General features: G+C 61.1%; 1 protein-coding gene across 1 annotated transcript in view; it reads right to left on the bottom strand.

The window, feature by feature from the left end:
• The window catches only part of WDR1 (WD repeat domain 1), a 43,841-nt gene that overhangs the window by 4,071 nt on the left and 17,206 nt on the right, over nt 1-22,564 (bottom strand). The window contains exons 4-13 of the mRNA XM_042936892.1: nt 22,374-22,521; nt 21,152-21,332; nt 13,517-13,594; nt 12,887-12,967; nt 12,430-12,663; nt 9,764-9,851; nt 7,889-8,045; nt 6,484-6,571; nt 2,829-2,939; nt 509-682 (exon numbers count right to left, since the gene is read on the bottom strand). Coding sequence (XP_042792826.1) covers nt 509-682; nt 2,829-2,939; nt 6,484-6,571; nt 7,889-8,045; nt 9,764-9,851; nt 12,430-12,663; nt 12,887-12,967; nt 13,517-13,594; nt 21,152-21,332; nt 22,374-22,521 — 1,340 coding nt within the window. The remainder of the gene's footprint in view (nt 1-508; nt 683-2,828; nt 2,940-6,483; nt 6,572-7,888; nt 8,046-9,763; nt 9,852-12,429; nt 12,664-12,886; nt 12,968-13,516; nt 13,595-21,151; nt 21,333-22,373; nt 22,522-22,564) is intronic.

Below are 22,564 nucleotides of genomic sequence, written 5' to 3'. Positions count from 1 at the left end.
CACGATGAACGCTCCCGCCCCTTGGCTGTGAAGTTCCTTGGCTGTCCTCCCAGGCCCAGGCACGTCTACCCTCGCTGAGCCGCTGCCCAGCTTCCTACGCAACCCCACCCCCCCCCGCCCTGCCCCCACACGAACAGTGCTGGGATGATCAGTGTCCACCTTCCCAAGACTTTAAATGGCAGTGAGACTCCAGAGGAAAATCTAGTCTCAGCCCTTCGACCTTGGCGAAAAAGAAGGTCCCTGAGACCAGGAGTCACTTAGCCAGGCCATCCGGGTGACCGATCGGTCTGTCTTCCCAGCACGCCTCGCCGGTGCCCGGGGCCCTTCCTGGCAACCGTTCTGCCTCGTTAACCAGCCACAAGCTCCTGGACGACAGGGTGTATCTTCCTGCCCTACGTCACTCAGCTCTGAGAGCATGGGTGCCACGTGGTCTTGGGCATCCGTGGCTCCCCACTCGCCATCTGCACCGCCCGGCACGGGGACAGAGCCGTGCGGCCCGCCCACTCACCGAGTAACCATCAGCGACGCTGAAGACCGTGACCACTTTGCTGGCGTCACACACGGCGAGGAAGGCGCCATCGTGGGAGTATGCCACATCGGTCACAGGGCCCTTGGCCTCCAGGAGCTTGCCCTCGTCCTTCAGCGTGGTGCCCAGGATGGAGTACAAGCGGACATTCCCATCCTGCAGGACAGAAGAGCGGCAGGTCACTTCCCGTTGTGTGCACACGAGTGCACACAGGCGTGTACACAGGCGTGTACACACGCGCACACACACACACACGCACGCACGCTCCTGACACCCTCCTAAAACCTCTCAGCAGTTCCCAGGGCTCGCTCAGCACAGTGGGAAGAATTACTCGGGAGGGTAATTGAAATGCAGAATGCTAGGCACCCCCAATTCTGACTCTGTGTTTGGGTGCTCAGGATTCTGCCTTTTTTCATAAATGTTCCAGTAAGTTCTAACACAGGTGACCACAGGCCAAGCTCTGAGAATGACCTATACACGACAGCACTCCAGTGAGGGCCCTTGGTCTGGCTCTGTCCCCTCTGGCCACACTGCCTGTCCCCTGTGCTCTGTCCCTGCCCTGCTTCCTTCAGGTACCAACTCACTCCGACCAGGCCCCTGCTCTGTCCAGCCTGCTGTTGCCTAGGATGTCCCTGTGGCTGCCCTGGGAGGCAGATGGAGGGCCAGCCCGCCCCCTCGGGGCAGTCGAGCTGTCAGTGTGGCACAGACAATCTCAGGTCTCCTAGCTATGTCCACGACGCACTCCTCTCTGCCTCTAACATGGGAGGAACAGCCACGTCCAGCCCCCGCAGGGTTCCTGAGCACGGGAGTCCCGGAGCTCACGCGACAAGCCCATCCAATGCCTAATGCAGCAGGGGTCGGGGCTCCACATCTCGTGAGCACACTGCCCACGAGGAACACATTCCAACGAAGGAAAAGCCTGTGTTCACAGATGGCACATGAAGCACATCCTGGGAGGCCCACACCGATGTCCACTACTGGGCCAAGTACGTGATGGGACAGCCACCTGCTGCAAGGTCATCAAAATAAACCAAGACGGCTAGTGTGTGTGAGACGTGGGGAAACTCGGTATAGACATACGTATGTCCTGTGCCATCATGGCGATTCACAGGCCAGGAGTGGTAGACAACCAGGAAAGATGGAAGCTGCCGAGGCCTCGGGGTACCAGCTGAGGGGACGACAAACTAGCCATCTTTCTTTTCAAGAGAAACAGTAAAGGTCTGATAAGCAGGGCACAGTGGTACGGCCTTGCAGGGGGAACACCAGGTTCAAACCCCACATCTGACCTTGACCTCCTACCCCGGGACCATGGCTGTGAGCTCCTCCCTAAGAAGGTGAAACCTGTTTCTCAGAACCTGCCAGAGGACAGCATCTGGAAAGGAATGGGGGACGGGCCCAGGAAAGACCACTGGGACTGCAGGTGCGCCGGCCGACGGAGACGGTGTCTGGGCCGGGTGGGAGCCCTGTGGGAACCGCCGGGGCTGTGGCCCAGTCCCGGCCTTGGGCTGCCTGGTGGGAGGAGGCGCGGTGCGCCCTGTGGAGGGGCAGCCACACTCACAGGGACACGTCTGCTGCTGCACGGACAGGCAGCAAGGACAAGTGGAGTGGCCAGCGTGGAGCTGATGCACCCCACGCGCCAGGTGCAAGCCACGCCCCCAGGCCAGCCTTTCGACCCTCACGCCGGATCCATGAGGACGGCCGTGCGCCTCTCGGTGGGCAGCTGATCCCCGGGTCCTCAAGCGGCTGGGGAGCAGGCGGCCCCTGGCCGGTCTCTGACACGGCAGGTGCTGCCTGACGCCCGCTTCCTTCCCTGGAGGCACGAAGGTCTGCCGGACCTCCTCCGCCAGGGGCCCCCCCAGGACCAGACGGGAAGAAGGGAACCGGTTTGCCTCGGCCTGGCGGGCAAAGACCTGGCCCGCGGCTCTAGGTTTAGAGAGCGGGAGCGCCACACGGTGCAAGACAGGGCCAGCACTGAAGGAAAACCCTGAACCTATCGGGTCAGCGCTGCTTCCGAGGCGCTGAGCATCTTCTCGTCACGCTCCCTTCTACAACCTGCAAGCCCAGCTCATCCATGCCGGTCCTCTCAACATGCCAAGTCACGTGTGCCCCAAGTACTCACGTGGCCGATGGCTCCTGCCGCAGGCCCTCCGGCCCAGTACCACCCCGCCTGAGCTCACTGCCTGGGGCCCCCACCACTCCCCTCCCGTCCTGCCTCGGGTCAGCCCCGCGCTCATATGGCTCGTGTCACCCCCAAACCACCCAGACGAGCCAGGGCAGAGGACGTGAGGGACGGGAGCCTTACCGCGCCCCCGACAGCCACCGTCTCACCGCTGGGGTGCACCGCCACGACTTCGGGCTCGTAGCCAGGGTCGTCGATGCTGAAGCACTTCTTCTGATCTTTGAGCAGGACGATCTGAAAAGCACAGTCCACCAGTCAAGGTGCAGTGGCCAGGGTCAGATTGCTCGGCCCTGCTCTGAGCTCTGTCCCGAAGCTCGCTGGGGGCGGGGGCCCTGGGACCCTGGTTCCGTGCGCCCTCCCTTGCTAGCCGTTGGGGACAGGGACAGTTCCTAGTCACGGTATCACAATACCAGCTGCTGTCACCATCGCCACGTTACTGCCATTGCCACTACGAGCACCCACTCCTCGGGAAGCCATCTGCCATCTGAACTCCCTTCCTCTTGTTACACAGTAAACGAGCCTTGCCGAACAGCGTTCTCACGAGGTTCAAGAGACACAAACGTCTGGCTCTAAGGCAACACTGGGAACGAACGGGACACACGACGATTCTCAGTTCTGGTTTCCCAGGTCCAAAGAAACCCCCTTCGCAGCTCTGATCTGCAGTGTGTGAAACCTCCAACGTGTCAGACGGGCGTCCCCCGCGGCTGGGGAGACGGTGTTGGTACCCGTCTTCCAGACAGAAAACCGGGCCCCAGGGGTGGGCGGGCGCCAGTGGGCAGAGAGCAGAGCCAGGCCCACGTCCACGGAGGCTCTTTCCCCCCAACAGGCCTCCTCCAGAGCGCGCCTGGTCCCAGGGAGCGGGAAGGACAGCACGCGCGGGTGGCACACAGAGAGGCGGCTGGAGGCGCCCCACCGCGCCCCCTGGCAGCACGTCCCTGCTTTCCTCGGACTCCGTCGGGGGCAGGACGGAGTCCTCAGGCAGGGCTGAGCGCCTGGGCATCCCAGCCCCACCGAGGGGCTCCGCACACAGACCTACTCAGCCTCCCAGGCTAAAAGACGCTGGAGGTGCCTCAACATTATCAAATATAGTCCCTGCCAGAGGCAAAATAGCCGCTGAAGTTCATGCAGCGTGTGCCACAGCCTTGCCAATGGTGCTGCACGTGCTGTGGGCCCCTCCCCCACCCCGGAGAGGGCATGTCACCCCACCCACCGTGCGAGGAGAAACTGGCCGGAGGTGGCCAGAGCCACAGGTCCGAGGCCTCACAACTCGCAAAACCAAGCTGTGGGGCGCCTGGGTGGCTCAGTCAGTTAAGCCACCATGATTTCGGCTCAGGTCATGATCTCGCAGTTCGTGAGTTTGAGCCCCGTGTCGGGCTCTGTGCTGACAGCTCAGAGCCTGGAGGCTGCTTCGGATTCTGGGACTCCCTCTTTCTGCCCCTCCCCCACTCACGTGCTCTTTCTCAAAGATAAACATTAAAAAAAAATTTTTAATAAAACACAGGAAAAAAACCAAAATAAACCCAGAAAACAAACCACCAAGCTGGGACGCACGTACGGGCCCACAAGACCTCAGCGTCCCCGGCTAGCACAGCGTACCTCCTGCCATCTGGTGGGGACCCTCTGCCGCCCTGCACCCCCACTCGCTCCTTGCCTCCCCTCTTGCCACCAGCTCACTGGCCTGTTCCCAGACAGCATGGCCCTGATCTGGGACAGCTTTGTCTTCACCCCACCGCACCCCGGCCCGAGCTGCCAGCTGTCCCCCCCGCCCCCCTCTCCAGTGGCTTCTGCTTCTGGTGTCCTATGGGGTGAGGGCCAGGGGAAGAGGAGCAGGTGGGTGGGTGCCGGTACCCTCACTGAGACATGAAAATGCACCTGAACAACCTGCCCCTGTCACCCGCCCAGCAGGTGCGGGCACTGGGTTTACCCGACAGGGGAGGCCTTAGGAGCGTGAGCATCTGAGACGAGGCTGGACCCTGGCTGTTTCCTGACCTAGAATCACAGCCCCCTTCTGGCATGTTCTGCTGACCCTACGGCCTGCACTGGGGAGTTCAAGAGAAGCTTCCTACCCGGAGCGGGGGAGGGGCAGGGCCAGGGCAGCAGCGGCACGGCACGGAACGACGCTGTGCTCCGTGGGCCCCCCTGACCCGCTTGGACACGCCTCGCCGCCGTGAGCCTTGGAGGAGGGCCTGTCAGGACGGCCCTCCGCAGGCAGGAAACTGCCGCCTGAGGCCCTGCCACAGAGCCCAGCCCCGCCCATCCTTCTGGAAGGCTGCCTCTCCGTGCCCCCTCCCCCGCCCCACAGCGCTCCACGCGGTTCACTCCAGCAGTTCTCCCACTGACCACCCAGGCTGCCTGGTAATCGCCCGGCCTAAGTTCCTCTTATCTGGGACGCGGAAGTCCGTTGGCGCGGCACGGGGTGGGGCGGCTACTCGGAGCGGCTTCTCTAGCAGGGCTGTCGCTCCTGCCATCGGGGGCTCGGTCACTCCTGCCCTCCCTGATCTACATGGCGGGACGCCCGGGTCTGCGGACACGCGCCGCCGGTTTCGGAGCAGGACGTGGCATGGAGTGGGTCAGGCTGGGGTCTCAGTCGAGAGACCAGAGATGCTGACATGCTGAAAGATCAGGTGTGTAGGTGGCCCGTCTTGAACAGGAACCCAGGCTGCACAGCTGGAATGGCCCAGGTGCCCCGGCCATCACGCAGCCTTGGGGAAGAGAGCAGACTACTGTCTGCCTCGGCCTCGTTTACGAACGAACTTAACACGGGCACGAGGGGCCGGACCCACACGTCCTCGAAATCCTCCCCGTGAGCTGTCAGGGAGGGAGGAGAAAAGCAGAACCCAGAGAGGGCGAGGAACGTGCATGGAATCACACGGCTCCAGGGCTCAGGGCTGGGATGTGAACTCCTGTCGTGAGGAGGACGCCGCCCCTGCTGTGCCTCCAGCAGGCCTGTGGGCCGATGGACACGGGGGGTGCCGTGGGAGGCCGGACCCCGGTGCCAGGCCGAGACCGGGTCGAGCAACGGCTCCCTGTTGACTCAGCCAACCCGGTGGTTCCCCCTCCCATCCCCCCACTTGCAAAGGCATACGAAAGCCTTGTCAAGGCTGAGAAATCTAATTCCTGAAGCCTGTGGTCTGTGGGTGTTGGCAGTAATGTTGCCCCCCTTTCTACCCCGGGTCAAAGAGAAACAAACACGGGAACTGTGTTTTGCTAGCAATCTATCAACAAGGTCTTGTTGTGACCCGTTTAGAAGGTACACAGAACTAAATGTTTTGGCTGGCAGCGATCATGCGAAACCTGTTTATTCTTAGAATGACCTGATCCATAAGAGTCTTGATATAAAAGATTGTGTACAGCAACAATAAAGCCGTCACTTGGGCCATCAGCCCAGGGGACCCTCCTGTTCCCAAACTGGCTTCTGTTCTTTTTTTTTTCTTACGTTCCCCTACCCTCAGGACCCTGATCTCGGTGTTTGTTGCGCCGGTCGCAACAGGATGCCTGATGCGCGACAGCTGCCCAGGTACGAACCGCAGCTCTGCCCTCTGTCTGCCGCAGACCGTGGGCAAGCAGCTTACCCTCCTTGTGCCTCTGTTTCCTCATCTATAAAATGGGGATGATGCTGTCCTAGAGGACAGGACTGCTGAGGACCGACTGAGCGAACACACGTGCAGTGCTCGGTACAGACAGGTGTCAGAGCTCCTGTCAAACGGGAGAGCAGCACAGCTCGGACCTCAGACCTGGCGCTCCGCCGCTCCCTCTGGCCAGACCGACGCGGACCTACCTGCCCGATGCACACGACCACGGCGTAGCCTCCAGGGCCCACAGCCACGCACTTGGGTTGGACGTCCAGCTTCACAACCCCCTGCCCGCTGTTGGAGACAAGGGAAAACGCATTACACCCGCCTCACGGGGGCTCAGTGTGCGTGTTAAGCACACCACACACTCACTGCACACCCGAGCAACTCGGGGTAGAAAGTGAAAGCTCTACTCCGTCCGTGCCACAGGAGCCACGAGCGGAGACCTGGGACCACAGAGGAAGGACCCTTTCTGGGACAGAGACCAGAGATCACACAGGGGCTGGTGGCAGGCAAGAGGAAGTAAGGAAGGGGTCCCCTGACGAGCTGTCGGCCCCCATCCCTGGCATTCCCAGGGCACAGATCGAACTGAGCCCACCCCTCACGCCAGCAGCCACACAGCCACTCTGCTCAGCACGGTGACCCTTCCGAAGAAGCTGGCACGTTCATGGGTGAAAATCCTGTGTTCGCTTTTGGCGGACGCCCTGAAACCACGCCCTAGGGGAACTTGCACACACACACCCCTGCGACCAGGCCAAATGCGGGGTCCACGTGGCTCGGGGTTTCCCTCCGGTGAGGCTCAGGGTGCCGCACCACGTGCAGCTCCCGGGAAGGCTTTCACGGGGGCCGTGCTGATGCGGGGTCACTACGGGGCAGCACGGAGGGCGGCTGGGGCCTGGACGCCGGGCTCTGGGCCAGCTTCTGCCCTTCACCGTGAGGCTCGGCTGACTCCAGGCCCGGTCCTGCCAGGTGCGGGGGGGGACACACCGCATCCAAGTGAGGGTCACCAGCATGTCTCCAGGAGCCTGGAGGGACGGGGGTCCGCACACGGAGCACAGTGGGGAGGCAGGGGGCGGGGGGAGACAGGTGCCCCATCCGTGCTTCTACGAGCCAGACCTTGCTCTCCTTCCTCCCCACTGTGCACGGGAAGCTACAGGCTATTTGCTAACAGCCGCTATCCCAGCTCCGGGGCCGGCCAGTTCAAGACCCCAGAGCCAGACGAAACACCACCGCCTCTCACTCAGATCACCTGGGTGCCTGTCTGTCCTCTGGAGCCACCTGCCACGTGCCAGGGGCCTTCGAGGGCCTTGCTGGGCCTTCCCAACAGCCCGCAAGGCAGCCTCATCTCCTCTGTTGCCTTCCTTCGCTGTTGAGGAACAGAATGAGGAAGGCACTCGGGCTGAGATGTTCTGCCTACTTCCCAGGCAGAGTCTACACCCGTCATGGTCTACGTGGGCCACCTGGACTCTAACCTGGCCCGTGGCCGAAGGCCTGGCCCCGGGAGCCTTTGGGGACAGTGCTGAGAAGAGCCACGTGTCATTGGCAGCACTAAGCGCTGTAGGCAAAGGGCCTCCTGTTCCAGGGCGCGCGCTCCGGCCCCGGCCCGCTCACCTGTAGTCCCTCAGCGTGAGGTTGGTGTACCGCACCGTATCGTCCATGCTGCAGCTCACCAGCTGCCCAGACTCGTCCACGGTCATCCTGGACACCTGGTTCGTGTGGCCCTTGCCGGCGAAGGAGTCGTTCTCCCCGGTCTCTGAATCCCAGTAATGTGGGGCGGGGGGTTAAGGAAAGGCCACCTCCAGGAGACGGTGCAGGCCCCACTGGGGAGGCCTGGCCATCCCTCGCTTGGGGCAGCGTATTCGGGACAGGACCGTGGGCACGGGGCCCGAGGGGAAGCCCAGGGCGAGTTTACGTCTCAATTCCAGGACAGGCGTTCTGGTGTCGCAGTGAGCAGGCCACTGAGGACACGCTGAGTTACAAACAGTGCAACCTGAGGCCACGGGAGCCGATCATGGGACCGCGCCAGTCCCCACCAGCTGACGGTGTGTGCGGGTCACAGCGCCCCCGTGACAGGCTCCTGCAGCGAGGGGACGGGGCCCTGCCAGAGTGGAGGCTGGCCAGTAACTTGTCACCAGGATGGGATGCTGTGCGGCTGAGCCCATGCTGCAGCCTGCTTTCTGCGGCGGGCCATGCAGCCCGGGACTGTCGGCAGGAGACTGGTCCCTCCCCACGCAAGCTGATGGCCAGCTAGGACCACCACATAACAGTCCGGGGCTGACCCACCTGGCAGGGCAGGTTTATAGACCGTGGGTTTGGGGTGTTCCGGTAGAAGGTGTGTTTTAAGCTATGGGACTTCTCTTTCATATGAACAATCGCAAATCTCACTTTAAATGAAGATCATCACCCCCATCAGAAAGCTACAGTTGTGCTCCACTGTTGACATGCTCTTGTGATGGAGACCCCAGCCCTCCATACCCGAGGGAACATTAGTACCTGGGAGCCTTGGGGGTTCATGTCGGTGTGCTCCGATGCCAGGGCAGACCTGGAAGGGGAGGGGGGCCACGCCAGGGCAGCTGAAGATGGCATGCTGCTCCAGGAGAGACAGATTCTAGAGCCTTCTCTGCCTCTGATTCTAATGCAGCTCCCACCGTATGCCACCCTCCTTACATTTGACGGGGTAGAGAGTGACCTATGTGCCCCCTCCCCCGGGGTGTGGGGAGACCTCCCTAGCCGGATCTCTCCCCTGAAAACCGCAGAGCCTTGGAGAGATGAGCCGGCTTTGCAGGGGTGAGGAAGGAGCACGCGGTTCCGGGACAGCCCCTTCCAGGAGCTAAGAAGCACGCAGACTAGGAAACAGTCCACACAGGGGCAGGCCTTTCACACGGCGCCAGCAGCTGGATGACCTGCCCGGGCCCCACCCAGCACCCTATGGACCACAATCCTGGGAGGAGGAGGGGCTACCGGCCCCAGGCCACAAACAGCGCGGCTGTGAGGGCGGCTTCACGTGCTTCCAGAGAAAGTCTCCAGGGACCGTCAGGAACCTCACCAGAGGGAGAAACAGGCTCCAGTCCCTTGCTGCCCACAAGCAGTGTGAGTCTGCGGAAGGCCCTGGAGCGTTCCGAGCTTCGGTCTTCCACTTTTAAAACAAGGGGACCGTCCTGAAAGGTTCTAGCTTCTGCTGAATTCTGAGACTCCTGACTCACTGCTTATGAGAGGGATCGGGCCGCTCGAGGGGCCCACGCGGAAGAGAGGCAGCTTGGTCCAGAGTTCCATCCAGAGCCACTCCCAGCCGCCCAGGAGAAAGTGACCCGCCAGGTCTGGGCTGCAGCCTTGTCCCCAGTGTGGACACGGCCCGTCTGAGCAGCCAGGGCTGGCTGCGCCCTGCTGCTGCCACCTGGCTGTCCTTGCCTCTGGCTCCGCGAGGACAGAAACCTCCCACGTCTCCTGCCAGCGGCCCCACAGCCAGCTCTGTGAGTCAAAGGATATTAATGTGTCCATCGTGGCTCCCGGAGTAGATGTAGGACTTGCCTCCGTTTTTGTGCACCGTCAGACACTGGATTGACTTGCTGTGACCCTGTGGGGGACACGGACGGGGCAGGGTGAGCGCAGAGCACAGCACCTGCCGCTGCAACTTGCCAGCCACCCTCTACTGACTGACACGCGTCCCTGGGTGACAAAGAGGCGGAAGACCCTCGACACTGCCGCTGACGTCAGTGGCAACACCCGGCGGCCCCCCGCGTGCCTGCAAATGCCTCCCCGGAGCCCCGGTTGGCTTTATCCCCAGCTGACTGAGCAGGTGACAAAATCGTATCGTGTAGCCTCTTCTCTCCTAGTACCTCAGCTCAACCCGGGCCAAGGACAGGATCTAAGGGAGCCCAGGAGCCAAGAGCCTCGTCTCAGTAGCGCCCCCACAAGGGGGAAATGCTGCTCACACCTGTGGAGTTGCAGCAGCTAACAGACGGGTCTCGGGAGGGTCTGGAGCTCAGAGGCGGGTGGAGAGGCGTCTGGGCCACCCAGAGAGACCCAGGCAGTCCTGGGGTGCTGCTGACAGCCTATTCTCTTCCCAGACCTGTAACTCACAAGCTGTTCGAGGGCTCTGACCCCACCCCCCCCAACCTCCCTGCCTGGCAACGTGGCAGGCACAGAGGACTCTACAGCCGGACCTCTGCTGCAAAGGGGACACGTAACCCCTCTGTAACTGTTAAGGGGGTGGGGGGCCTGATCACTGATTCCCCTTCACCAGGGGCGGGAGGAGGGCCTTTCCCAGTAATGCTCTGCTGACGGTTGGCACAATTTTGCACAGGCCCCGACCCAGGAACTTCCAAGCTTTCTGTGGGGTTCCACTTGTTGCCACGATGTGGCAAGTGTCTTCAGAGGAACGGTGCACAGTTCTCAGGGGACATACTGGGCTACTCCCACCTCCTGTCTCCTTCTAGGACAGGGCCCTGCCAGCCCTGACACTTTAAGTGTGGTCCTCAGACCAGAGCCAGCCCCACTGGGCGTCCACCTGTGTCCTGGGGACTCGGGACCTGCACTCGGTAAGATGCCCTGGGGCTCTGTGCACAATCTCTGCCTGGGGCCGCCGCCTCACCTGGGAACTTGTGAGAACCCCGGACTCTCGCGTGCCCCACAGATGTCCACGGACGAACCCAGCTGCCGTGTTTTAACAAGCTGGCCCTCTCGGATGAGCCTGATGGACCTTCTCCCTTGAGAATCGGTGCTCCAGCTACACAGGAGAATCCCCTGGGTGTGTTTACAAGTACCAGCACCTAGGCCCATCCCTACAGGGATGACCCAGTCCCTCTGGGGCAAGCCAGGCACCAGCCCTTTTTAAATCTGAACATGCAACCAACGCTGAGAACTGCTCTTCTGACTCCAGTCTTTTCCTGAGCTCCCACCTGTGGCTTAGAAACCCCTGCAGCCCAGGATCGGCACCAGATACGTTGGGATTCACACACCTACACACTGGCAGGCACGGGGCCAGGAGTCTCTTCTGAGAACTGTGAAAGCCCACAAGATTCCCTGAGCTGGCCTGGGAGAACGGAAGCCTAACTTGTGGTCCCTGTGCTTCTGGTGACCTATGGGAAACCGCCCTCCTGGGCACAGGTGGGCTGATGGCGATGCCTGAATGTCTCAACCAATTTCTCCCCATCACATCTGGAGGCCCAGCAAAGTGACTGTCCGGGGGTGGGGCCCACCCCCAGCGCCCCCACGCTCAGTGTCAGGCCGGATACACCTTCACGGCACGTCCATCACGCCAGGCTGCGGCCTAACTCAAGGACGCCCCGTCCTCAGGGCCAAGGTGGGCGAAGCTTCATGAGAGCAGATGGCACGAGGCCAGCAGTGAGGACAGATGCGGCCGTTGCAGTGGGTCAGTCCTCCCTCCACGCAGCATCCGCACCTGAATGGGACACAGTGGTTCCCACCCTGGACGATGCCTCCCTTGACTCCTGGGCAGAAGCAAGGCCTGCAGGGATAGCAGCAGAGCCCGCCCTGTCCTCAGGGAGCTCCTGGCTCTTGCCTGGCTGCTGATTTCCAGAGATAGTGAGATCACAAGGGCTAAGGCGGGAGAAGATGCACTCATCCCTGTCAAAGGAGGGGCACTGGGGGCAGACCCTGGGCATCACCCGGCCCAAGGAAGCCTGCAGGTGACAGGACGGGAGCCGGGGACAGGGTCCTACCACCTCCCGTGGCTTGCTGCTGCACAAACTCCCAGCTGGGCATTCAAGGCCTCTGTACCCTAAGGTCCACCTGCTTCTCCAAGCTCATTCCCTGCCACGGGCCTTCCCTGCTTGAACCACCCAAAACCCAAAGTCTCTCCTTCCCACGTTCAAATGCCACCTAAACTAAATGCCAACGTCCAGCGCCAAGGCCTCCTGGTCCTCCTCGAGGCTCTCTGCGGGCCCTCCGTGTCTGTAGCGATGCCCTTGGGCTCCGTGTGTTACACCTGGAAGCTCCGAAGTGAGGGAGGCTGCCCCAGGGAGGCCAGAGGGGCTCCCGACCGCAGGGTGAGGGCCACCGTCCAACACTCCAGGCCCTGAGTCCTGGTGCTTCTAGAAACTCAAGGAGAGCTTGACATCCGGACTCTCACTTCTGCTGAACGCACGTCCCACTTGCCAAGCCCCCAGGGCCGGCCCCTAACTCAGCCTCACCTTGATGACCCGCAGGGGCTTGCTGGGGTTGTTTCTGTCCAGGTAATTGATGTACCCGGACAGGGAGACGCTGAGCAGGTGGTCCTTCTGCCACAAGCAGCCCAGCTGCTGGTCCAGGACGGTGGAGCCCATCGTAAACGTGCTGACGACAGAGTTCACGTTGACGTCCCAAATCTTAGAGGTTTTGTCTCCGGAGGCAGAAAGCAAGTGGGTGCCGTCAGGACTCCAACTGATCTGTCAAATGGAACAGTGGACCACGTGTCAGAGAACAGAGTGGGAAGGGGCCTCAGGAAGCAGCCTGTCCACAGCCCTCAGCCCAGGAGGGACCCGCTGGGACCACGACACCCTTTCCACGGGACCCTGAAGCCCACTACCGCCGCCCCTGCTTCCAACTCTTCACTGATGATGGCAAACACAGATGCCGCCCGACCACAGCCGCAGACAAATCTGTACTCACGGCATAAATGCCTCCGTCGTGAGCCTTGTTTCCTCCCAGGGCACACACTTTCTCTCCCGTCTTTCCATCATAGATGTAGATCTTTTGAGGAATAAACACACACACACACACACACACACACGGGTCACAGGTGTGAGGATGCTCTTGCCAGCTGTGCGTGAAACCAGCCCTTCCTGCCACGGCTCTACCGTCAAGAGTCTGCTACTGTGACTCCTAAAAAAAAGCAACCTAAAACGAGTGCTAACGGGATTTCCAGCTCTATTAAAAAGGAGAAAGGTAGGGCGCCTGTGTGGCTCAGTCAGTTGTGTACCTGACTCTTGATTTTGGCTCACGTCGTGATCTCAGGGTTGGGGGATCGACCCCCACATCAGGCTCTGTACTGAGCGCAGAATCTGCCTGGGATTCTCTCTCTCTCCCCCTCTGCCCTCACCCCGCTCACACTCTCTCCAAAAATAGAAAACAAAAGGAGAGGTGAAAAGGGGTCCACCAACCCAGTAACCTGAGCGCCTTCCAGGAGCGGGAGGGAGGGGGAGTTCTAGTTCCTCATGGGAAGACGGGCTTTGGAGGGTCTGCCTGCCCTGAACCACTGGGAGGCCATCGATGAGCCCCGCCCCCGCCCTCAGCCCTCACCTGGCCATCCGCGCTGGCTGTGGCAAACCTGTTCCCGTCAGGAGAGAATCGCACACAGTTGACAAAGCGGCTGTGGTCCTGTGGGAAAGTGTACAGTTATCCACCTGACGACGGGAGGTTCTGGAAAGTTCTTTATGAAATATGCAGTCTGCTTCACACATCCACTCTGGCTGCCGATGTGAACTGCCAGGTCACAGGACGACCTCAGGGCTTAAATAAACAAGTCTGAAGCAGCCCCTGACTCACTGGGAGGGCCAGGCCTCCCCATTCCCACACTCAGGGTGCATTCCTTCCCCTCTGGCAGACACAACCCGCCCTCTTCCCTCAGGGGCCCAGTGAGAACTCCAGTCCAGAACCTGGAGGCCTCTTGGCTGAGTCTCCAGGGTGCAGCACCTTGGGTTGGAGCTAACAACCAGAAATTCAACGATGGTCATGTACTTCCTGGGAGTAAGACTCCAAGTGACCCTCCAGGGGTGAGTCCCTTTCCTAGAGGAACAACTCACTCTTTCCCAAATCGAGGGTTCGTATAAGAAAACGTCCTCTAAACACCCCCTGCCCCTCCCCACCCTGGCAAGCACTGTTAGCTCTCCCAAGGGTAAGAAGGGTTAACTGCTTCTGTGGGTATAAACAGGTAACCTTCAGGAAAACCCCCCACTCATCACCTGCCCCACAGTGCCCTCCAAAGCCAAGCACTGACTCAACTTAACCAGGAGCTGCGTGCGAGGGGTCCGCATGTGTGTCTGTCATGTTATGGGTTGAATTATGCCCCAAAGACACAAGCTGAATTGGTGCTATCTGAATGGAAACCTCACTTGGAAAGAGGGTCTTTCCAGAAGCAATCAAGATGAGGTCATTAGCATGGTCCTAATGCAATGACCCAGACGGGTGGGGGGGGGGGGTGGGCAGAACAAGCCCAGATAGAGGCGGACTAGGGTTAGGCTCCCTTGAGCCAAAGAACCCCAGAGGTAACAGAATTGGGAAGGAGTCGGGGGGTGGAGGAACAAGCTGGGGACACCTGGATCTCAGGCTCTGGCTTCCAGAAACGAGAACAAATGCCTGGCGATCACGCCGCGTGTTGCCGAACTTCGTTAGGGCACGTGGAACGCGTCATCCGAAACGCTCCTGCGGTCACAACCCTTCACGGACACCGTGACCACTGTCCTCATGAAGAAACCCAGGCCAGGAAGGAGAAGTCGGGGCCGGGTTCCCGGGCAGTGGAGCCCCAGAGCCGGGATCAAAGGAATCCATGTGTCTGCAAAGTCCAGCTGGGAGGGGGAGGACGGGTTTCCCTGGTGGAGGCAGCCCTCGCTCCACAGCACCACATGACTGCGATCTGGCTCCAGGCCAGGCGCTCAGGCCCCACGAGATGCGGTCCCCGTCCTGAGCCGGAGCCCAAAGCAGGCCCGGCACCTCCTATTCAGCACTTCCTCCCCTTCCCTCAGCTGTAGGCCAGAAGCAGCCAAAGCCGCATCTCACCGGGAGGGACCCCCTGCAGGGGTGGGGAGGCCAGGTCACCCTCGAGGGACCAGCTGGGACAAAAAAGGAGAGACCAGCTGGGACAAGAAAGCCTGAGCACCGAGGGGGGCGATGCTGGTGGCTGGTTTACACAGCCTGCTTTCCTTCCTGCCTCCTTCCGGTGAGCACCGTCATGGGGCTGGGACTTGGCTCTGACCGAAGAACTTGTCCTCTGGGGCACCATCACCGGTGCCCCTGACGGAGGCACGACGGGCTCACGGCTTCAGCCCGCACTTGGCTTTGGTTGTGCGACCGCTAGGAGGCGGTCCCTATTACGAACAGGCCACCCACCCGCCTCCCGGGGCCCAGCTTCCACCGGGGTGACAGGGACCTGAGTTTGCTGTGTGTGCCTATCTGTGTTAAGGCTGGCCTTCCCTGCTCCCGGGTCTGTGCTCCGAGACCAGCAGCAGGAGCAGTCCAGCAACGTGAGCCACAGTGGAACCAAACTGCTCTCCAAACCAGGATCCTACGAGCCCTCCTGGCTGCTTCTGCCTCCACCACCATCACCGGTCACCCGCCACCTAACCACCGCGAGGGCTTCAGGGAGCCTCCAGGCACTTCCCAGGAGACAAGAGGGTTGGGAGAGAACCCGGGGCTCCTATTTCTCCTCCAGAGCTCTGGACTTGACTGCACTGGCTCTGGGGCCTTCCGGCGGGGAGCCACCCAGGTGCTGTCCATCCAGCCGCGGCCGGCCCAGGGAAGCAGGGCCCCCCAAACTGGGACACCAAAAGCACGCACGACAAATGGAGCAGACCCTGGGCTAAATAGGGGGCTACGGTGGGGTGCTGATTCCCCTTTACTGGGCGTAAGGAATATACTATGAATTAGCTGGCCAGCCATCATTTAATTCTGCCTCGTAACAAACTTCAGTTTTGCCGGTTCCCTTAGAGAACAGGAATGTCCCCGTATCCCAACCCCAGCTGGCCTTAGTCAGGACACCCTTCTGAAGGGCACCGAACACCCAAGCCCCACACCTGCCCAGGTCCAGCCAACAGCTGGAGCGATCCCACTGTGCTGCCACAGCCTCTCCCCAGACCCTCTGCCCCATCTCTCTGAATCGGGTCTCTGAGAGCCCTCAGTACCCCTGATGTTACAGGGGACACCACATGGTGGGTCTGTGGCCCTTCTCCCTGCTGGAACGCAGCATGCCCCTCCCCAGGCCCGGGAACAAGGCAGGTTGTGGGACAGCCCCGGCCGGTCTGGCGCGGGCCAGGCACGGCAGACAAGCCGAGGCCCAGGCGCTGTGTGAACCCAAGGCCTCGGGCTTTAGAAACTCCTCCCCGTCAGCTTTTCCTGCAGCTTGAGCCAAGAGCCCAAATGAGCCGGAGACTGATGTCTGCTCCCGAAATAGCCCACTTAAAGGGAGACGGCAGTGAACAGCCCGTTAACCAAAAAAGTGAGGGCTAAAAATAGCCCGCTCCACGGGGAGGTGAGGCCTGAGTGCAAGAAGGACCGGGTCTGGGGAAACTTCACAGGGAGGGTTCAGACAACCGAAGGCTTCCTGCGGCTGCCTAACCCAGCCACCACCTACTGAGCGGGGGCTCCCGGCCCCTCCCCAACCCCCCAGAGGAGTCACGGCACAGGCCATCCCCCATCCCCTGATGTGGAAGGCCCTCGGGGTCCGGTCTAATCCTGTCCGCCCATCAGTCACGGCGAACACTCACTGGAGCTCTGGCGGGGACCCGGTCAGTGGATCCTCCCCAGAACGCCCCACTGTCACTATCTCCCCATCATCACCTGACCCCCCCCATCACCCCCTCTCGACACCGAGAACACAGAGTCATTGAAGCCATTAGGTAATAAGTAATGTACCTGAGCCCACGTCACTGATAGGGTCAGAGCACCACGGGGCTCCCTGGCCTGACTCCAGCTGGTCAGCTCAGATGTCCCCTCTGGGAGCCCTCCCTGGCTCCGCTGGCCTCAGCCGTCCCCTGGACATTCGACTGCTACTGACACTCACAGCGACGTGCCCCAGGCCCACCTGCCTTGTTCCCTGTCATGAGCTCGTGGAGGGGGGAACAGGCTCCAACGTTGGTGCCCTCCCCCTCCCCGAGCCCAGCCTCCACAGCCAGTGCTCTGAGAAGGGGTTTCTGCCTTGACCTGAAACATGGCCTCGCCTTGTTTCGGTCTGTGTCACCTCCACACCCGGCTCCCCCCACCTCCCGCTCTGAAGTCTTCCCTGTAAGGTGGTGCGAGGGGCCGCACCGCATCCTTCGCCAAGTTCCTCGCCAGCCTCAGCCTGGCTGAGAAGCACCAAAGTGACCCCTACCCTCTGCCTGCCTCTCCCGCCACCCTGGACAGACTGGTTCAGCTACCGCGGACTCCGGAGAAAGAGGACCAGAGAAGGCGACAGCAAGCTTCTCCGTCTGAGCCTGGCTGGGCCAGTAACCCTGCCGTCGGCCACGGCTTGTGCGGGAGGCCAGGAAGGGGAGGGGACGTGCCCTGCTGCCCCCCAGCACACCCGTCGCGAACGCACCCACAGCTCTCTGAAAAGCAAGACCAGTGCACACGAGGGCGGAAAGGCTAGGCCTGACCAGGCAGGGCATTCTGTGGGCCCAGCCCAGGCCCCCGATACACTTCGAAGGAGCCATATGGCTGCTTCGTGCCCTGTTGTGAGTCAGGAAACGGGAGAAACACCACCAGAAAATCCTGCATATCAGAGCTCCAATTTTACTTCACGGTCTGGAAAGGCAGCAGTTCTAATAATAGCGAAGACAGATTTGTAGCTCACGTCCCCTCCCGCTGTGTAGAGGGACGTGGGACGCCCCCGCCTGGAGCCGCCTGTGGAGGGGGAGACGCCACGGGCGGCAGGGGAGAGCCGCTCCCAGAGCAGCCGACCGCACCGCACCCGCACCTGGGAGGGGAGGAGACCAGGTGTCCCCCCGCCACAGGGGCTCCCTCCGCTCTCACACACTCGGGCGGGAAGTTTCCACCTCCGGGTCAGCCGGCCGCAGCCTGCGGAAGCAGGCCCGGGGCACAGGAGTGCCGGTTCGGCAATCGTTGAATTAGACAAACTGCCCTAGCGACCACAACACCTGGAAGCGGGTCGGGATGTGGACGCAGTCTTCCGAAGGGCCTGCTCCACAAGGGGTGTCCACGGTCGGCCCGGGGCGGCCAACCTGCTCACCGGACGGAGGAGGAAGCGCGGGGGCCGAGACTCGCGGAGCACCCCAGCGGGCAGGTGCATCGGCGCGGCAGGCCAGCGGACGATGCTCAGCTGGGCCGGTTCTCACCCGTCCAGACGCATCCATTGCGCTTGGCGGGGAAGACATGCCTGCGGCAGAGGAGTGGGCAAGGGCCCACCCGCCCCTTCTTTCTTAGCTCCTCAAAGGGAACCTCTACCTTTACCCACAGAACGCCAGGGCCAGGGGCGGAGACGGCGATGCCCAAAGCCTCTGTCCTACACCCGGCCTCCTATGGTCCCGGGGGGCCGGGGGGGGCCCACGGCCTCTGAAATATGGGTGGGCCCGGGCCTATTCAGGTGAAGGTTCCCCCACCCTGTGTTTCTACAGCCTCCTGGGCTCGCTGCGGTTTTAGGTGAAGGAACACTAACGCTGAACCCAGAGTCTGAGGGCTCAGCAGAGGGTGGCTGACGCTGATCCAGGACTCAGGCCTGGAGGAACCAGGAGTCTATACTCTCTCTGTACGACATGAGCAGCTGGTTTAAACAAATAAACGCGAGAACAAAAAAGGAAAGCAATTTGATTCCCCTCCTCAGGCCAGCAGGACGGGCAGGTGGTCTGATGTGAGTGAGTATGGTCTGGTTTGTCTCGAAACCCCCGCGCTTCCCCTCGGGTATGAGCGCCGTCGGCTTCTTATTTCAGTGCGTGCTGACACTGAGAGCACAACTTCCTCTTTCTCAGGGCAACTGGAACTCAGCTCCTCTGTGCTCCCGACGTGCCCACCCCTTATCCCATGGCCTTAAACGTGCTCGAGAGGAAGACGGCAAGAAGCTGGAGCCTGGACGGGTGGACAGCCAGCCATCCACTCCAGCTTTACTCCGGGGTTTTGAGGCTCCAGGGCAGACACACGTGCACAAGTCAGACTCATCTACAAAGCTGTCAACACTTTACAAGGCATTTTGGGTGGGTGCCCGGGGGGGCGGGGGGCAAGTGCTCTCCCCATCCTTTACCCTCTAGGCCAACTGAGCCTGTTAGAATCTTCTCCAACGGAAGCCCAAGGAACTCCTCGTGGACACGGAGACGTTCACCAGCAGCTCACGTGCGCCCACAGCTCGGCGGGGCCGGCAGAGGAGGGCCGTCACCATCCGTCTCCTGAAGAGACCCGGAACGCCAATCGCCCACCCGAGGGTCGCAGAGCCAGCCAGCTGCCGCGCTGGGCGGCCACCCAGTGCCCCCCATTCCCGGCCCACAGCCCTTCTGACCTCTCCCAGGTCCTTACGCAGGACCCGCGGGTGACAGGTTCCACAGGCAGACTGTGGGGACGAGCTGTGTGCCCTTTCTGGGCAAACGTCCGCACCTGACCACCCCCCCCCCCCGCCCCGGGCCGGGGTGTTGGGGCGAGGGCTGTGTTCTACAGATTAGAAAGGAAAACGGAACGGAAGGGCATTCTGGCCAAGGCCCCAAGTGAGCACGTGGAGAAGGCTGGCAGTGGGGTGAAGTCACAGGCTCAAGCTGACTGGACTCAAAACCTGGCTCCGCTTACTTGCCACTGAGCTGCTCCCTGCCGGGTTTTCTCTCCATCTGCGAAGAGGAAACCATCCCTCCCGGGGCGGGGAAGGGAGCCCCACCAGCTCAGAGCCCAGATCACAGCCAAGTGAAATCAAACAGCGGGGGAGGCGGAGGGGGGGACCTGGGGGCTGGGACAGCTTCACCGAGACAAGCTAGGACGACCTCCTGTTGCCACAGAAACCTCCTGTCTCCGTCCTCCTTCCCCTCCTGGGTGCGAGGCAGGACGCTCAGTTATCTGACTCCATCTGACTCAGCACTCACCGCTCACCCTGTATCCCACGGTACGTCCGCCTGCACGTAGGAAGCACGGACCTCGAGCCACAGCCTTCAACGAAGCCGCCACCACCTACAAGCCAGGCAGCAGCCACAGGAGACAGCCACACGGACTGCTGCAAAGGGACCTCCGAGCTGCACGCTCTGCAGGGCACAGAAAGCCTTGCTGTGCTTCCCATGCAGCCGGCCAGGCCCTGCTCAAGGGCCCCGGGGACGGATGGAAGCCTGTTTCACTACCAGCAGGAACCCCTGCAGAGCCCTTCAGTGTCCGACAGCAAATTCCGCCCACTGCCCCAGTGCTGCCCTGTGGGGGACCTGCTGAGGAAGTGTCATCATCCTTTCTAGCCACACCCTGCCCGCTATCCATGAATCACTGTGGTTAGTCACTGGAGTTTAGAGCAGGCCCCAGTGAGTCTCTTTAAGGGCATTCTCTCATTTAATCCTCCATGAGGTAGGGCAAGGAACCGCTCTGGACCCGCGGGCAGCTGTGCAGTAAAGTTCATGGTTAAAATGCTCTGGTATCGATGCCTCCATACCCACCTTGCAGACGGGAAAAGGGAGGCTTAGGTTCAGACCCTCGTCGCAGTCAGGGAGCACGTGCAGGGCTAGGACATGCTCCGCTAAGGCATTTAGAGCATGAGTCTTTGAGAGTCGAAGCATCTAACTCTCTTCATCACATGTCACGTTCCAGCCGGGACCCTGCCCTCATCACCTCACCAGACGAGACAAATCCAGGTATCCCCGGAAGCTCGCCACCTCGACCGCTCGGGAGGCTCAGCAGGTCACAAGCTGGCACCACCAGAGCCAGGCCTGGGCCACCCCTTTCTGACAAGGCTCCTCCAGCCAGAACGCTCACCTGGCCACACGGCATCAGAGACGCACCCTCCCTGCAACCCCAGAAACATACACCTCTCCCGGGGCGAGCGCCTCCCTGCTGGAAGCATCCAGGCGGGCCTGAGCACAGGACTAGGCGGGCCGGGGGCTCGAGTGCTGCCCCACGCGCTTCGTGTGTGAAGTTCCCCTGTAAACTCCACTTCCGTCCACGCGTCAACACGTCACGACGTTAATGGCACGTGCCTGCGACCCAGCTGCCATAGCTGCAGGTCTAGACTGCTGGTTTCGCGTGCAAGCCACCCCCAGGGGGAAGTCCACTTACGCCGATTGTGAACTTGAACTTGAACGGTGGCCCCTCAAAGAACGCGGCACAGTTATCGTCACTGCCCGTTGCCAGCCGGTACGGTCTGCTCTGCTTGATGTCCACGCTGTTGATGACTTTGTTGTGTCCCGTGATCTCGCCCACGGAAGAGCCACTGTCCCACAGGAAGACGGCTCCAAACCTTGACCCAATGAGAGGAGTCACAGGAAAAAGTCAACCCTGGGGACAGTCAATGAGATGTGGGCAGCTGAGTGGCCAGTGCTCGGGGTGGGGGTGGGCAGTGCTCGTGGCCACACTTCACGCACGCTTGTTAAAGGAGTCAACGCTGAAGGCCTCCCATGGTTTCAGCTCTGCACAGTATTTGCTGGAGAATCCGAGAGCAAGTGCCTTTGGGAAGGGACTGGAATCCCTATTCGGTCTATATGGTCGAGGCCGACAGGCCTCCCATGTGGAATGTGCCTTAGAAACACCTGCCAGGGGAGTAGCCCTATGGCTTACCAGTTTCCTAACAGTTTTACTGGGCGGGACCAAGATATTTAGCAGCCGCCACCCCTGCTGGAAAGGCAAGGATGTCCTGCGCTCAGCTGGTATCTGATAAAAACGTACCGTGGGGGTTACTACGTGTGACTGAATGAAAACGGAATTGCTGAGACCAACAGGATGACTGGAAAAGTTATGGCAGAATTAATACCTGTCAGAACACGCAGTAAAAATAGCCTCTGAGTAGGGAGATGTGTGCCTGCCAAATTCCAAGTGCTTGATGGTGGCCGTGGTGCCCTGGGGGGAACCCTGACCTCGCTCGGCGTCAGAAACCTGAGTCGCGGTACCGACCCCGCTGGTCACTAGAGCCGTGAGCGCGGTGGCCACTGTGGGCCACCTGCCCCCTCTTCCTTCGTTAAGTGACCATCTCAGGTGGGGTGCACAGCTCCCTGCAGCCAGGTGTGGCCATGGCATGCTGGGAGGGACCCCAGTAACGCTCCTGAGAGCTGTAACTCTTTCACCTTCTCGTTTCCTGCAGCCTGGACTGTGGGCATGACGGCTGGAGCTCCAGGAGGTGAGGGGCCACGGATGTCAGAGACAGAGAGAAGGTACCAGGGCCGCGGGGGGACTCCACACGAGTCCAAGCTGGCACAGGTGTCACTGCTCCCCTCCCACCGGGGGCACCCGGAAAGAAAGCAAAGCCAAGGGACACGGGCAGGGAGGGCCGAAGCCAGAGACTCACTTCTCCCTTCCTTCCCCGACCACTGCGATCCTCTTACTGTCTTCCGTCCAAGCAATGTCCTTGATCTTTCCAGCGAAAGGCTGATACTCATACTTTAAGAGGTGCTCCTTCTGCGTGGTATCCCAGATCCTCAGCTTCCCAGATACATCTGTGGACACAAGGGGGTAGCGAGAGCCATGTTTACCCCTGGG

This window comes from Panthera leo, chromosome B1, assembly GCF_018350215.1.
Source record: "Panthera leo isolate Ple1 chromosome B1, P.leo_Ple1_pat1.1, whole genome shotgun sequence".
NCBI lineage: Eukaryota > Metazoa > Chordata > Mammalia > Carnivora > Felidae > Panthera > Panthera leo.
The sequence above is the reverse complement of the archived record's forward strand: the minus strand, read 5'-3'. Positions and strand labels throughout refer to the sequence as shown.